The sequence below is a fragment of the Tauraco erythrolophus genome, chromosome 1 (assembly GCF_009769465.1).
Source record: "Tauraco erythrolophus isolate bTauEry1 chromosome 1, bTauEry1.pri, whole genome shotgun sequence".
Lineage (NCBI taxonomy): Eukaryota > Metazoa > Chordata > Aves > Musophagiformes > Musophagidae > Tauraco > Tauraco erythrolophus.
Genome location: NC_141465.1, coordinates 54,413,238 through 54,429,603, shown reverse-complemented (window position 1 = coordinate 54,429,603; position 16,366 = coordinate 54,413,238). Strand labels below are relative to the sequence as shown.

Sequence of the window (16,366 nt, the reverse complement as noted above, 5' to 3'; positions counted from 1 at the left end):
AGTCCAGTTTCCTTCCCTGTCTGTAGTGTTTATGCAACTGGTTTTATAGCCACCTTATAAACTAGGCTAATTATACAATACAGGTTAAAAAGCTGATGAAAAGTATCTTGCTAAACCGCAGTACCTCAGTATCTTTTTACTCACTGTAGAAATGGTAGGATTGCTGTAGGTATGGTAGTGTAAGCATATAAGACAAAGCTTTGACTGAATGCGACCTGGTGATACAGTTTGGGGAAAGAAGGGAAAGAATTGGATGGGAAAAATCTTGCCATTTTATTTCTCATTCTTTCAGATTGCCTAACAACAAAAATTGCCATTGATAATCTTAGTGACACTATATATATATGCATATATATAAATTTCTGTATTTTTTGTTAAAATAATTAACTACATAGGTCGTGGTAATAGGAAGTAGTAAGAAACGTAGAAAACTGTGTACTGGATAGACAGATATTACTGAAGGAACATAAAGATGCTGGTTTTGAATTTTTTTTTTTTCCTGAAGGATTTAAAATCAGGTAAGAGTTTACTTATTAGCTGGCCAGTAAATTTTTTAATACCTTGAAGTGAGTTAAGTCTTCATAAACGATTTTGCAATGCAATATTGTATGTGTATCTGCATTGGGACCGCAGGTACTCATCCCACGTAATGATGGTCTATCTTTGGACGGCACTTACGGACCAGGTAATTTGCAATTACATTTCTATTTGATCTTTTAATGTAAGTTCAAAAGAAATCAAGCTTAAATTTGTATTCAGTTATTAAGTTTAAGAATGAAATGAAGACTTTTTAAAAATGCATAAATCTAGTCAAATTAAATAGACTTTCACAATTACTAAAGGTGTTCTAAGTATAATTCAGGTCATACTGAGGGCTTGTGAACAGCATACACTATGTAAATTTTAAAATGAAGCAATAAGTGGGTCAACCATACAAACTGTTAGAACTAGTTTGACGAATGTTCTGGACCAAACCAGTCCAGTATAGCCACAGTTTGCCTTCAGCAGAGACCAGTGGGTGCCTACTAAACAAAATTAGTCTTCTGTGCAGTCTGAGCTCTGGGACCACAGAGTGTAGCTCTAATTTGGATTCTGATAGTTGATTTCCTGGCAGACTTTGAATCAGTTCCAATTACACTCCTGGGACTAATTGTTGGACAGACTTGCCCCTAAGTTGCTCATACCAAGAGCTTTAACCATCTACCCTGAAAGGAACAGAGGTTTGGAAGTGAGTGAAAGGCATGCAGTAACAGTTTTCTGTTGTTCCTGTAGGTACATGAAGAAATGCAGTAAACTTCGCCCTTGAAAAGACTCCCCAGTATTGTCCCATTTGCAGGGAAGACACCACTGAGGTTACCCCCATTGTAAATGTGATTTAAAAACTTTGCTATTTGTCCCACTAATCAATTGCACACTATTTGAGAGGTTGAACACTACACTACCTGCTCTACCAAATTGTATTACTTGTTGATGTTTTTCATGACTCCCACCAGCAACATTTTAAGCATTTATAGCATGTCACATTTTGACATAAACCAAATAGTACAAGTCCTGTAGTTAGTTTATAAAGTACAAATGGAGATGGTCAGATGCTCCCCTTTTTAATTTCTACAGGCAGCAAAAAGGCAAAGAGATTTTAAAAAACAGCAGTGAGATAACAGAAATTTTATTCCTGGAACTACATTAGGCCTATGTAAGAGAAAGTTAGGGAGGAGTAGGAATCACACAGAGCATAATTCTGACAGGATATTCTTTTAACTCTGGAATAATTTCCCACAATAGTTAAAGCTGACAGCATTACCTACCTCCCCAAGCAGGATGTTTGGGAAGCCCATAGGATGCAGGCATCTGAGTCAACTGTAGCACATTTGGAAAAGCAAAATTATGCAACGTCTACTGGTGAATTTCTAAAGAGTTGATCCAGTTGAAGATTCCTGTGCTTGGGGCGAGCTTTACTAATTAAATCCCTAAATACAAATGCACATTATGTGTACCCACACAACTAGCCTCTTCTGAGCCAATGTCTCTGTATCTGCATAGAAATATGAGGGAAATATATTGGTGTATACTTCATTACAATTAACAGTGAGGTCTTCTTGTTAAAGGAACCAGCTGGACCACAGTGATACCTTCAAGTACAAATATTTTACTAATTAAATATCTGTAACTAGAAAACGGCCAGCTGCTCAAACACTGATCTTCCTAGTGCAACAGTTAGTACCAAACTAAAGAATTCCTTAGTGTTAAGCAACTACTGCTGAATTCTTTACAATAACAACTAGATACTTCAACTGGCATTGAAGGGTTTCATTAGCTCCAATGGCAATAGCTTCGTGAGAAAGGACCATAGGATAACATGGGGAAAGCTTTCAATTATTTTAAAACCTGCCATATGAAATACCTTATTGCAAACAAAGAGTCAGCACATACACTTACTTCATTTATCTCCCTGAACTAAATGAAAGTTAATTTTGTTTTCCTAAGATCTGGTTTTAAAAGCATTAGTGGCAGTTTGCTGTTTGCTTTGCCTTGCCTTGCATTTTATTCTTCCCTGTAATTTAATTCATTATTCTTGTTTGGTCGATTTATAAGACAATGGAGGATTCTTTGCCTCTCCCTGCCTTAAGTGTTCTTTTTTAGTTCTGCTTTAGCATTTACCAGAAACACAAAGAAAGAAACCTGAAGCCAAGTCTTAATGCATTTTAAATATTTGTCTTTTTAAGCAAAACCAAGGGGCAGACATATTGGGTTTAAATATCTAGAAGTAGTACTTTAAATGTTTAATTTAAACCAGGGATGTAAATGCTTATAGACTTCATTCAAAGAAAAGTGAAGGAAACTAAAGCTCTGCCTGAGCAAGGAGAGATGCATTATGCTCAAATAACAGGCACTAAGAAAAAAGTAGTGAAAGCAGAGTAATCGGGTAGAAAATATTATTGTGACATGTTGCTTTGGAAATAAATCATCATACTAAATTACATTCTAATATTTTCATGTATAATAATTATTGTAGCAAGTGATGAGAATTCATGCAGTGAGCTCATAAAGAGGGTTTTTTTTTTCCTTCTATCTCTGGGAAATATCCTATTTTCATACCCTGAAGATAAAAGTTTGCACCAACTTGAAGGCTTTTCAGCTGAAGTCCAAAATCTCAGCTCTCTAGTTGCCAAACCACTGAGGAATGGAGCAAACATAAGGATCTTTTTATTTTCACACTTTCAGTCTTGATTACTGATGCACAAGATACTGAGGGTCTTAATTATTCTAAGTAGCTAATCCTTTTAAGCAGGGAGTACAGAGCACATCTATTCTTGGTAATGGATGGTACTCTGTGACTCCAGCACCAAGGAATTAAAGGTGATTTGTTTAACTTGATTCCACTATTTGACATAAATAGCACATAATTTCTAATTTCACACAGTTGAGATGGCCAAAAAATCTGGCCACAAGCAAGGTCTTCTTTTCATTTACAAAAGTGGGATTCATGCTGTTTAAGGAATGTACTGTGTTTCTCTAATCCCAGGCCTAAGTCAGAGGCAGCAAGTGAAAGACATTTTCTTCTTTCAGAAAGAAGCCATTGTATTCATATAATTACAATATGCTTTTGTGATGACTCTGTCCAGCACAATTATATGCATTTTCTAAGCACCTTGTACTGCTTGAAGTGGAGTTATTTTTGCTAGCATACATCCTGAAGTAAAGTTATTATCGCCATCATACCAAACCATTCAAACTGAAAGATTATTTCAGAAAGAGATTTATTTTTATGTGAAGTCCAGATCTTACATTCCATTCATGTCTCATGCTCACTGAAGCTAATGGGACTTAAGAAACGACATTTGAAGAACAGGCTTAAGTCTTTCCTGCTACCAAACTGTGACACATTATCATGCATATATATGGAAACAGGATCTTTCATACAGTTACTCAGTTACTGTAACTCAAATACTGTGCTCAGTTTCTGAGTACTGATAAGCAATCACTTCTTTACTCTATAATAAAGCCAGTTCAGTAATAGTTTGCAACACCACCTCTATTGCAATTGTTGTACAGGATAGAGATCTGTTGAATTCTATCCAGAGGAATAAAACTAAGAGCTTCAGCCTTGATGTCATCATTGTGGTCTTTCACTGGCTTCCTAGAGGCATATCTGCAAATGACACTGAGGAATACATTTTCTTTGTAGTAATGGAAGAACTATCTTTGAATGTCAAGAGACATCACCATACCTTCTGGAAATCCTAAGGTACACTGTGATAAATTGCTAGGTGGTCTCTGCAGCCTGGTATTCATAAAGGACAAATTCCTTCTCATTCAGAAAACAGTAACAACATCTGTTATACGGTCTTACAGACAGGACTGAACAACTTGATTTAACTTCAGAGTTAGTTCTACTTTGAGCAGATGATTAGATCATCTGACCTCCAGAGGTCTCTTCCAACCCATTTAAATTATTCTATGATTCTGTTCTATTTTGTCCTTTTTAGACAGAGTAAAATGGTTCGAATTCAAAAGCAAAACAATTTCTCAGCTAATAAAGGGACCACTGAAAATAAAGAAATAATCTAAAACTACCTTAGGAACATGTTTGTGTTTCTTAAGTGGTATAAGAGTGCAAGAAATCCACATGGCCTTTCCTTCTGTTTGTTTCTGCAATGTGTGGTGTGCTATGGTGCTGCAGTGTTGGGAGGCAGTATAAAGAGTTGGCTTGGATTTTTGAGAAAAATTAAAAAAAGAAATATCTCAGGTTCTGCATAGAATGGTACGACAACTGAATTCCGAAATGGGACAAAAAATTCTGAGCAGATATTACTGTAGAAAAAGAATAACACTATTCTTACTAAAAGAAAGACTGCTGGTTTGGGAGCTGTTAAAGTTTTCATTACAGCTAAAAGAAACTCTATATTAACATAACATACTGCTTTAAACATCTTCATCTTCAAAAAAATTCAAAATCTAAAAAATCTATTTATTTCATCACCACTGAAACCATCTCTTGTTCGGACCATGAAGCCTATCACAGAAAATACAAAAAAAAACTGAAAACCAAACCAGATAAAGAAAAGATTACTACAATCAGTTGAAGTTTTGCTTAATTTACAAATGTCCAACACGTTTAAACTTGAGACTTCTATTTTTTGAATTATTTTTTATATCATGAGGACTCTTACCATTATCAATATACTTATTTCACATGGTTTCATGATAGTTTCTTATTCTTTAGTTGTTTTAAAGTCACACATCCTGATTTATGATTATAGAATGGCTGTGTTCCTGCACCAAAAAAGTGGTTTTAATAGCAAACCACAAAATAATGAGAATATTACAGCAATCAACGTTTTCACCTATCATACAGAAGTCAAGGAGGTCAATTCCTTGTCAGGAAGGATTACAACTCTGATTGCCTATCTGCAATGAAAATAGCCTAGATGTGAGGCCATAGAGCAGGATGAGGTAAATTTTCTCTCAGTATTTCCTATTACAGTCGCTGCACTCTTGTGCCTCCTACAACTCGCTACATAGGACTTGAGACAGCGCATTTCAGAAAGGAGAAAGACGTGTGGGTGCAGTTCCCAGGGCAGCTGGCTCCAGCAACTGCTGTCTTTCATAAAGACAAGACACAGTCAATATGCTTCTCCTGCTGTGTTCCTTGCATGGTGAAACAGACTTGCTCTGCAGTAAATTGTCACTAGTAAATTTACAGTCAGTACCTCATCCACATACTACATAACCTCCAAACTCCTGTAAGAGTTTATAGAAGCTGATAGCTTTTCAGGAGCGGGTAGCTGGCTGTATTTCAGTTCCACAGGAGGCAATGGCTCCTGCTGAGTTACTGCATATGCTGTCACTCAGAACACAGATACTTTCTTTTAAAAATAGAAAAGAAAAAAGTAAGTGTGACAAACTGCTATATCTTATTATATTGTTATATTATATTAACACATCTTTGCTATCACTATTTGTTTTATGAGAAGAACGAAGGCATCTTCCACGGCATGGCTGGAACAGATGACTGAACATCTTAGTGCATGTGACAGAGCTTGCTCCCACCACATGAACAAAATGGACCTCTGGGTATCCCCCTTAGATAACTCAATGTACACAGTCACACAAGATGAGTCAGCTGTACAGTCAATAACTCAGGAACTCAACTAGTCCCTCCCTGGCACAAGGTGACGGCATATAAATCCATGTCATTTCTAACAGGTCTGTGCCATATCTGCCTTTGAAGACTTCAAGTTGTGGAGATTACACCAGTTCCAAGTGTTATTTCCAAACTATGAACCACTATGAGAATGCTGACTACATTATTTCTTTTTACAGTATTTATAGCATTTAACACAAATATTACCTCCAGGTATGTAACACAAGGTGGGATTCATCTCCAGATTTAGATGTCCACATTTAAATATCTATGATGCAACATCTACTTATAATCTCGATATCTAAGTTACTATTATAATTAGTGGACGTCTAGTTCAAGATATCTAATTTGGAAGAAGAAGAATATTGATGTACTGGTCATGATTTCTCCTCCATTAAATATAACAGTGATTTCGGAAAACTATTCATAAGACAAATTTCACTGGGGTGCTGGCATTTTGGTCATAGGACACATGATCTTTCTTCTGGAAACAGGCTGGCAGGAAAAGGGCTGCAGCTTGATCGATTGTTCCACTGGGCTGAATCTTGCCCGCAGACTGTGAGTTGCACAACCCTGCCTTAGACCTGTGGGAGACATTATAGTCTCCTCATTTTTGAATCCTGTCCCTCAATTTTCAGCTGTTCAGACTGCTGAGTATTGAACCTCAGCTCACAGAGAGATATTAGGCATCTCTAAGCCTTCTACAAATGAGTTGTCTCGTCCGACCTAGTCATCTGGGCTCCCTTCTGTACTCAGTAAGGAAGAGAGGTATCTCCAGAGAATGATTCCACTGCTGTGTGGGATGAATTGCTTCAGAAGTCACTTGCTTTTCTTTTTTGACTATAAAAGGAGCTTGGACAATGAGTTGACATGTCACTTGCAGAAAGCTAAAGCTTAAGGTGATCAGTCCCAAGCTCAGAACACAAAAATCTCATTTGGATAACCAAATCCACATTTTTAGGTAAACTTAGTATTCAAAACTAAAAATGCTTCAACTTTTATTGAAACTTTAAGTTATTCCAGCTTTCCATGAAGTTTGGCAAAAATGAAATATAATGGGGAAAGCTAGAAAAAGAATACTAGCATAGCCAAAATAGGGACAAACATTTAAAATGTGTATGTACTTAGGCTGAGGCAAAGCTTGCAGATTTTATGGAGGAATAAGCATTTGATTTGAAAGTATTTGATATAGAAGAGCTAGAAAGATATTAATTCAAGCAGGCAGGCACTTTTTAATAAGCAAAGGATACCTCTCACAATCCACACCATCCGGTGTGACATATTCTTATGTTAAATAGCATAATTGAAAGGTTGTATAGCCTTTCCTCCATCAGGGTGGTGCTGCATACACCTAAACCCAAAAGAACATAAATATTTCTAAAATTCTTTGAAAACTTCTGGAAGAAAAGGTAATTATCCATTTTGTTGATCTTTATTTCAAACCCAAAAAATTGAACTGATTTTATACACGTGCTACTGCTACACATGTAGATTGCTCCAAGTTAAAACATTAACAGTGTTACCACATTTTCAAATAACAGCATATGAACCTGTTACAGCTAAGCTGGAGCAATGTTTAACAACCTATATGCTCCTAGAGGGCAAGAAAGGAAAAACCCTTTTTTTATTTCTGAATCTGATTAGACACTTAAAATTTATGGCATTTTCCTTTAGACTGGAAGACTCAAACATAAAATCGTTGTTAGATTTTTCTGAAAAACAGGAGAGTGCACACAGCCTAGCAGAAAATAAACTTAAGATTTTTCCAGTGGTTGTGGCCAACTATTCCTCCTGTTCTAATTCAAGGCAACTGATAAAGTTTGGAATAAATTCTACTGTGGCCCTAACGTGAGCCAGTACAGCTCTAAATTTTGCTGTTCAAACTGCAGTTTAGTTTTTCTGACACCACTGCACAATTTCCATATACATTCATTTCCTGACTCATTTCTTAACTGACAAAGTCCAACAAGTGATACTGTAGTGACATCAGCACAAAATCTGCCCAGGAACTGTATGTTCTTGAGATCCTCTGACCACAGTCCAGGGAGACAACAGTCATGGCCACAAAAGATCTGCTGAACATAAGGCCAAATTCTGCTTCCCTATTTAAAACTTCACAGAAGCCATTTCCACTTAACTAAAAATTATCTCAGCTCTGGGAAGATTCAGTGTCCCTACATGACTGACTGTAATTTTTGGATAGTTAATTCATGTAATTTCCCTCTGCCAGACATCTACATATCCATAATACAAAGAGGAGAAGCAACGTTTCACTCTAACATGAAGGTGAAGAGAAGGAAGAATGTAGGTGTAGGAAGGTGTAGGATTGAACTGTGAATGATTGTATAAAGGTCATCATATTATACAATATAATTAATAATATTATACAATATTATTACAACTATGAGGCAGTTGATGAGAGTTTCTCCGTAGGACAAATCATAAAATAAAAATTTGACAAACCTGTCTTCTTCCAGTAGACTTTGACCTGAAGTTGATTATCCTGATAGAAAGGAGTTCCAACTTTAAGAAAACGAGTGGTTTTTCTTCTTTGAAATGTTGGGTAAGGATCTACCAGTCCTTTCTGGGGTTTCCCACCAGAAGAAGTCTGTTCCTCTGCAGTACACAGAACAATCAGGAATTATTTATTTAAGTACAGTGCTATATAATGATTATGTTAACAGTCCTGAAATTCAGAAAAAAATACTATATTTAATCCAAATTATCTTATTTCAGCATCTTGCCTAAATGAAATTAATATAAAGAACAAACTGTCCATAATGGTTGAAAAGCATATAATTTGCTTGAAATTCAGACAAAAAAACCCCACATTTTGGACAGAGTGAGAAAAAGATAAATATATTTTAATATGAATACGCTCTGTAAATTTTCAAAAGAATAATAAAGAAAGGGAGTGTATTTATATCCCCAAGAACAAGAAATGTTAACAGATTGACTTTTTAAACAGGCATACTATCTAGCAGTAGTTCTGTAAAATCATTCATGGTCTTTATATTTGTGCAGTGTTTGAATACACACAAAGTCCAAGGACGGCATTGAGTGTAACCCACAGAGTGCCACATGTGGTTATTACATCAAAGTAAATATAGTCCTTTGGTATGCAATGTAAGAACATTGGGCAGATTAAAGATCTTTCTTGCCCACTTTCCTGTTTCCAACAGTGAACAGTGAATGCTTAGGAAAACATTGTAAGAGCAGAATTAACTTTGAGCAATTCCCTTGGTGTTATGTGCCTAGCTTCCAACGAGCAATGGTAATGGGATGTCCCTCATCAAGCATTTAATTTGGCAACAGTTCATCAACATTTAGCAGGGTTGACAGTATTTCTAGATATTTTCAGTTGAAAAGGTGGCGGTGCTGATTCAAACCTCACTGTCATTGCATGCTTGCAAATATATCAGTTCTGATTAAGAGGACAGTATTTGCATCAGATTAACAAAAAAGTTGTATTTACTTCAATAGTACACCTAAGTGAAAATGAAAGATTCTAATAATTAGGAAGTGGCAAATTATTATCAAATACATACTTGAGGGAAAGAGGGAAAGACTCAAATTTCAATAATTACCATGAGTACTACGTAAACATTTTTCCCTATGTGTAGCTTCAGCTGAGACTCACTTTTTAGCCAAATTTTACTTTCTCAATCCTTTGCTTAACCTGACACAATTTTACATTTTTTTACTTGTTTTAAATTACAGTAAAACTACCAAACTTAAACAAATTCTTTTTCAAGGTAACCATAATGTTCATGTTACTGAAAAGGAAATCAAGAAGTGATAGAGAGAAGTACAAACTTAAACCTATTAGGTATACCTCAACTTAAAGTATTTAATTTTATTAAATCTTATCTTTACTGTTCTCTGTCTGCTCCACTTCCAGAAAAACCAGGACGCAAATTTAGAATATTTCTATATAAAGATCAAGAGAGAAAGTCTTGCTGCGTTTCCCAGAAGTGAAGCATACAAATATAGTGAGGTAACGTATTTCTGAGTGTGGGGAAATACAACGCCAGAGGGTGAGGGTCAAAGCTCACAGAAATCTGTAGAACTAAATTACTTCAGCGGGTTATGGACTACCCTCTATTCTGACAATAGGAACAGATACCTAAAAATAAGAGCTTAATTCCACAGAGAGTTGAGCAACTGACAGTGGGACTTTAGCAAAATTGGCATGTTGCTTCTGGAACTACTTCCCAAAGGCCACGGAAGTCCCCAGATAAAGAGAGGGCATGAATGTCATGTCCTAGATAACATTTCAGGCAGTATTTTTTTTCTTTTTTTCATATTTCTCCATCTGCTTCTGAGTATTCTCAAAAGTACCTAAAGCAGGACTGGCTCTGTACCTAACTAACTTCAGTGATATTCAGAAGATGAATTTGCCTCTCCTCCAGGAGTAGTTTTTATGTGCTTTTCTGTGTAAGTTATAATTTAGCCATTTTTAAAAAATGTCCAAAAAGGTCCAAATACACTAAAATGTGTGATCTTACTGGTTTAGGCTCAAAGAATCTTGAATATTCTACTTCATGGCTTTAACAGAAAGGATGCTTAGGTTTGTCTATAAAGTTACTATTTAAGTATTCTACTGTTAAATATGTGTTTTAGCTCTCGCTAGAACTGATTTGCAGTTAAAAAGAAAATACTGCTCATTAACTAAAAGGACATTCATAACTTGAACGTAGCAGTCAAATACTCAGAAGTATATGAGAAAAACAAAAATATTGCTCTTCGTGTAGTATCACTCCAGTTTAAAAACAATACAACAATTAATGAACCTTTTAGTCCAAAGGGGTCACCATAGTAAAGTGAAATAAAGCACAAGGCATGAGAAAGTTTATACTAATTAGACATTAGTAGACAGCAGACTTTCACAGAAAATACTGATGGACTGTTTTCTGAAGTAAAACAATCAAGGAGAGGGCAGATTATCCAAGCAAAATTGTGGAAGGAATTTAAATCTAGCTGTGATGAGGATAGGAAAGAGGTGCCACTGGAGTGGACAGAAAGTGATGAAAACACCAAAGTCACACATAAGATACAGGGTAAATGATCTCTATTTGGTAGAGAATTTGTAAGTAGTAACTCACTGTAATCTGCATCAGATTCTAAAAAACACAATGCTTTCAAAAGGGAAAAGTGAAGCAAAAATCTTCTCCCAACACAAATCCATTGGTGATATAAATGAGGAGAGACAGACCATCATGAGACCATAGAGAGTTGATACCGCACTACCAGTAAGAGTTTCTCACAGTAACTACGTATAGAATGGCACCAAAATTGACACAGTCCAATCTCAATTACTCAGCTTCAGTTCAGATGAATTCTGGTATATAGAAAGGTTTTATTTACTATTATGTTTAAAGACTGTGATGATCTGACCTAATGTCAAGACTAGCAATAAAGCCTGACAAACTCAGTTCATTAATTATCCCTGTTCCCAAGAGAAGAAAGTTTATTCTCCCAGTAAAATTAGAGAAAGAAATTCAACAGCTTGCCCAATGTCACTTTGGCTAGCTGTGGATAACGGCACCTAGAATTTCCTCCTAGTTACGAGGACACAGTCCAGCCTCAGAGTCAGGTGAAAGCCAGACACCAGCCTTCTCCTGTGACCTGATGTAAAGTAAACTCAGTTACATGATCTTTCTCAGAGCTGTGATGTATGCTGGTGAAATGCCAGTCAAGATGATTGAACTGAAAACTAAACACCTGAAAGTTTAGCACTGAGATCCAGAACTTGAAAGAAATTTCTAATCAGAAGAGACAAGAAGATTGGGAGGTGAGAGGGGAAGGAAATTTTTATGTGTTTATCTAGCCAAATGTGCTTTGCAGAAAAAGAAAAAGAAAAAAAAAAAGAAAAAAAAAGAAAAAAGTAGCAAAACCAACAAAGAATTCTTAGGAAAATACTCAGCAAAATGAGAACACCTCTCATAAACACCAATGACACGCTTCTAGCTAAGCTCAGTGGCTGAGTGGACTGGAATTAAACACCCAGTTCTAACCGCAGCTTTTCTTCTATTACATCTCCTGTGTACATATAGAAAAGAAAGGAAAACTAAATGTGGTAACTCAAAGAAGCTTTTGATATCATGCACAATCCTGAAAACTAGGTCACTTTTCTAGGGGATGACAGAAAGCACAGGTACAATCTAGGAGAGCCAGTATGGAAAGGGCAGAACTCATATTCACTTACATTGTGCTTCACTGGGCATGTAACCAAACTTGCCTTATGTACACAGTCTGGAGATTCAAGCTTATATTCTGCTATGGATTTCAAGCAAAGACTCAGTGTACTGAAGAGACGAAAACATGGCCCTCTGCTGTCTCTTAAGATGGCCCAAAAAAGTAGTAAAAACAAACTTAGTATGAGAAAAAGAAGGATCTTCAAGACTATTTTTTTTTCTTGGTACATTAATATGGGAAGCAACTGTAGATATGAAGGTCTGTCATAGCTAAGTACTTTAAAATATTGTATGTATATCCAAACTGAATATGCTTGGAGAAGGGTCCAGCAACAATAGCAGTTGATTAGTTAGGGTGAGAGCAACTACAATTATGTTATGAAAATAGCAACAAGTAAAGTTTAAACTTTGAGTGTATTTTAAAAAGAAATGTAAATGGATGAAAAATGAAATGGAGTCAGGATAGGATATTTAAAATTATATTCTTTAATATCCTATTATCAGAATTTTGCTGTGTTGGTTAACCAGAAACACACTACCAATTAGGGTAGTAAGTTAGTATTGTATTGTAATTATACAAATAGCATTGAACTAAAAGTAAGAACTACTCTCAGATTCAGATACACTTTTTAATTATATAACTTAGCATGTGAGGTTGTAAAGAATACCTTAACAAGAAATAATCTGACATCTAAAAATCTCAATATTTTAATCTGAATACGGGTCCTATATGTGCAATATCTTGAGAATTCATTACTCATAAGGCATGAAACGTTTTAGATTCCCTAACAGAAGAAGTGATGTTTTATATCAGTTCATAGTAGATACATACTTGTGTGGTCCAAGAATCTGAATTAATGGGTTACTCAAAATATTCAGGATTTTGAAAAGCATTGGAAGCTGAAACTGTCCAGTTAAGACAAAGACACAGAAATGGTTTTATTCCAGCTACTGACAAATATAGTAAGTATTTATACCTGTATTGCATTTAAAAAATATTAACACCACAGTCATGCAAATTGTGGTGTTTTCATTGTATTTGCTTATTTCAGGTGAGTAGGATCTAAGACAAAGAATTAGTCAAAAACTGTAGTCAATTTTTAGATAAGAAATTAAATATTAAAAGGTTACTCAACTTCACCAAGACAGGATCACTATGCTATGAGACAGACAGCTTTAAGCATTTTTTTAAAATCTGAGAAATCATTACATAAAACATTTGAATTCCAGACAAAGAAGAGAGAAAGCATTCAGGTGTTTGAATACAATTACTCACTATTATTCCTGGTGTCCTGAGTTGTGCTAAAATGGAGAGAAACCTTAGCACTCTTTAGGCGTATCTGACCCCAACGTGTTACTGCCTGCAGTTCTACATTGTAGTTGCTGTTGGGTTGGAGTCCCTCCAGGACCACATAATTTTGGGCCTATAATAGAGGAGAATAAATATACAAACCAGTTATAGTATTACTGAAACACAGGCCCTTATTAAAAGCAGGCTTGATATCTTAGGCACACCACTCTTTTGAAATTAGAAAAGAACACTCATGTATAAATTTTAACAGAGCAAAATTTCCTTTCTTTAAAAAATATATTTTATTGGACTCTTTTTCTATGTCATTTAAAAACTACTAACGTTCTTGGTGTTTACATAATTTTCTCAATTCCTTGGCAAATACATATACCTATTTTTTAGGCCAAAACTAAAGGGTTTTTTTACACATAACAAGTATTTTTCTGATGCCAAAATTATTTTAGCCACAGAAATGTAGACTTTTTATTTCCCAATTCTGTGTTATTAAAGCAATTGAAAACTTTTTCTAGAGACAGTCAGTCTGAAGACAGCTAAAATCCAACATTCAGTACATCTGTCAATATATTCTATTTTTTTCAACTGTTGAAAACAAAAATAAATAAAATACCAAAACAAACCAATCCACAATCAAAAATATCCCTCATTGTTAAGAATTCTTTTCCTCCATAGAATGAAAAACAGAAAAGAATAAATACAGTTTCCACTGTCATAAAAGTGTCTTAAACAGGGAAATACCATAGTAGGATTATCATTCTCCAGAAAATAACCCATAAACTAAGGCAAGTCCTAAGATACTGCAAAGAAGAGACAAGGCTTCTCAGTATTCTTACATTTCTAATTTTTTTTTTAAAGTCTTATAAAAATGCTCTTCTAGCCCATATCTCAGACAGAACACATTACTCCATGTTTTCACTAGAATTTTTTGTGCCTCTGAAGTTTGACAGTCAATCCAGAGAGAAAAAGATAGTCAAGTACTAATTATTATAAAATTATTTGGACTAGACTACATAGAAAGGTGAAAACTAGGTAAAATAAATCCTCAATGACCTTCAAAAAAAGATTTTTGCACTTTTTTAAAAAAAAAAGTTTCTGCAGTTTCAATATTTAGACTGAAGATTTGCTATAATATTCAAAGGACCATTGATTAGCGATAGCCTTAGGAGTGTCCTGTGAGGGAAGTCTGAATCTCAGTGGCATTGCTATATAGTTTCACGGCATGCTGCAGAAGAAAAGGTATGAGCCAGGAGTAATATGAAAGATATTCTAAAAGTCTGCCTTTTCTCTAAAATATGCCCTGACTTTTCTGGATTTCCCTATATTCAAGGTCAGAACTTGGTTCCAGTTACTGTAATGTTGTATATTGGATCTGTTTTAATATAAGTAGGATGTATCCCACGCAAAGTGCCGTTAAGGACCCAGCTCAGTTTTAAAATTCTTGGGGTTTTGTGATTTAAGGAACAGCTTGTGGAGAGAAAGCTCCCCTGTATCTTTAGGCTGTAGCCTCTGCCATGAAGATCTCTAACCAATGGCAGCTCTCCTGAGAAACACAAACTTTTCTACCTAATACAGTCCAACCCTACTCCTATCTTGCCCAAGTTTTTAAGAGTACCAGAAAGAACTAACTTTCTTTTCTATGCATATTTACTTTTCTAAAAAAAAAAACAACGCAAAACTATTTAACTGAAGTAGAAGCAAAGAAACAAGTTATCTCAGTCCCTGAAATCACTCCATATTGTCTACATTTCTGAGGAATTTTCCCTTTGCTGCTGGCCCAGCACAGAGCTGGTGGTGGTGGCTCTGCAGCCTCCAGATCGTCCATCAGTTCTCATGAGAAGGGATGGGTCCAGCATGCTCCCACAGCAGCTCCTCTGTTGTGTCCAATCTGCTGCAGATGAACTCAGCACACGGCCTTCATTGCCTTCGTTTATCTCGGAGTTTGGTGGATAAACAGCATTTAACTTTCTATTAATCTCTCCTGCAAAATCTTAAAGTATCTACCTGCATTTTAAAGCAGAAGTCTACTTTTCTCCCTAAATTTAGTGAAAGATAGAGATTGAGAGATCAAAATTGTCTATGGGGTTGGTGATATTAAAAATTAAGACCACTATACCAGCTGCTGAAATCATTGTAATTTATCACTTATTTTATACTTACACTCTATTTGTGCCCAAAATAATCCATAATTCTGTCTCATTTACTATTTTCTTTCTTACCCCATCAGTAATCTTCCTTCTCTTTTTTTTAGCTGGGATTACGTATTTGCTATATGTCCAGCTCCAGAAGACTTTGTAGTGGTGCACTGGGATATCAGGCTCTTCTGGAAGATCCCAAGTAATCACTACATTTACACTTCCATCATTGTTTGCACTGATATTGGCAATTCTGATATTAGATGGAGCCGGTGGAGCAGAAGGATCTGGAATTTAAAACAAACAAAAAGATTCTAAAGTAAAGATCATCTTTAACAAGGTAAAGATCATATTATGTATTTTATCAGGCACACATAAACTGGATTAAACACTTTCAATACACTGATGAAAATTCAGGCAAAAATTTCCCTTACTGACATGGCTTCTCTTAAATTCTATAAATTCAAGGCCTACTGAAATAAAAAATATGGGTTAGCATCTAGTTTTATTATTATTCTGCGTTGTCGATAGTTCACAAACATTATGAAGCTTTATCAAAACGTACTAGACTATCAGTTTTACT

General features: G+C 35.6%; 1 protein-coding gene across 3 annotated transcripts in view; it reads right to left on the bottom strand.

The window, feature by feature from the left end:
* ANOS1 (anosmin 1) overlaps positions 1-16,366 on the bottom strand; it is a 146,018-nt gene that overhangs the window by 16,131 nt on the left and 113,521 nt on the right. For 2 of the 3 annotated variants that reach the window (XM_086609504.1, XM_086609516.1), the window contains 3 exons: positions 15,868-16,070; positions 13,619-13,766; positions 8,609-8,761 (listed from right to left, as the gene is read on the bottom strand). In XM_086609504.1, the coding sequence (XP_086465630.1) occupies positions 8,609-8,761; positions 13,619-13,766; positions 15,868-16,070 (504 nt within the window). Of the gene's footprint in view, positions 1-4,229; positions 4,233-8,608; positions 8,762-13,618; positions 13,767-15,867; positions 16,071-16,366 lie in introns of all 3 variants that reach the window. The other variant, XM_086609510.1, reaches the window with a different exon arrangement.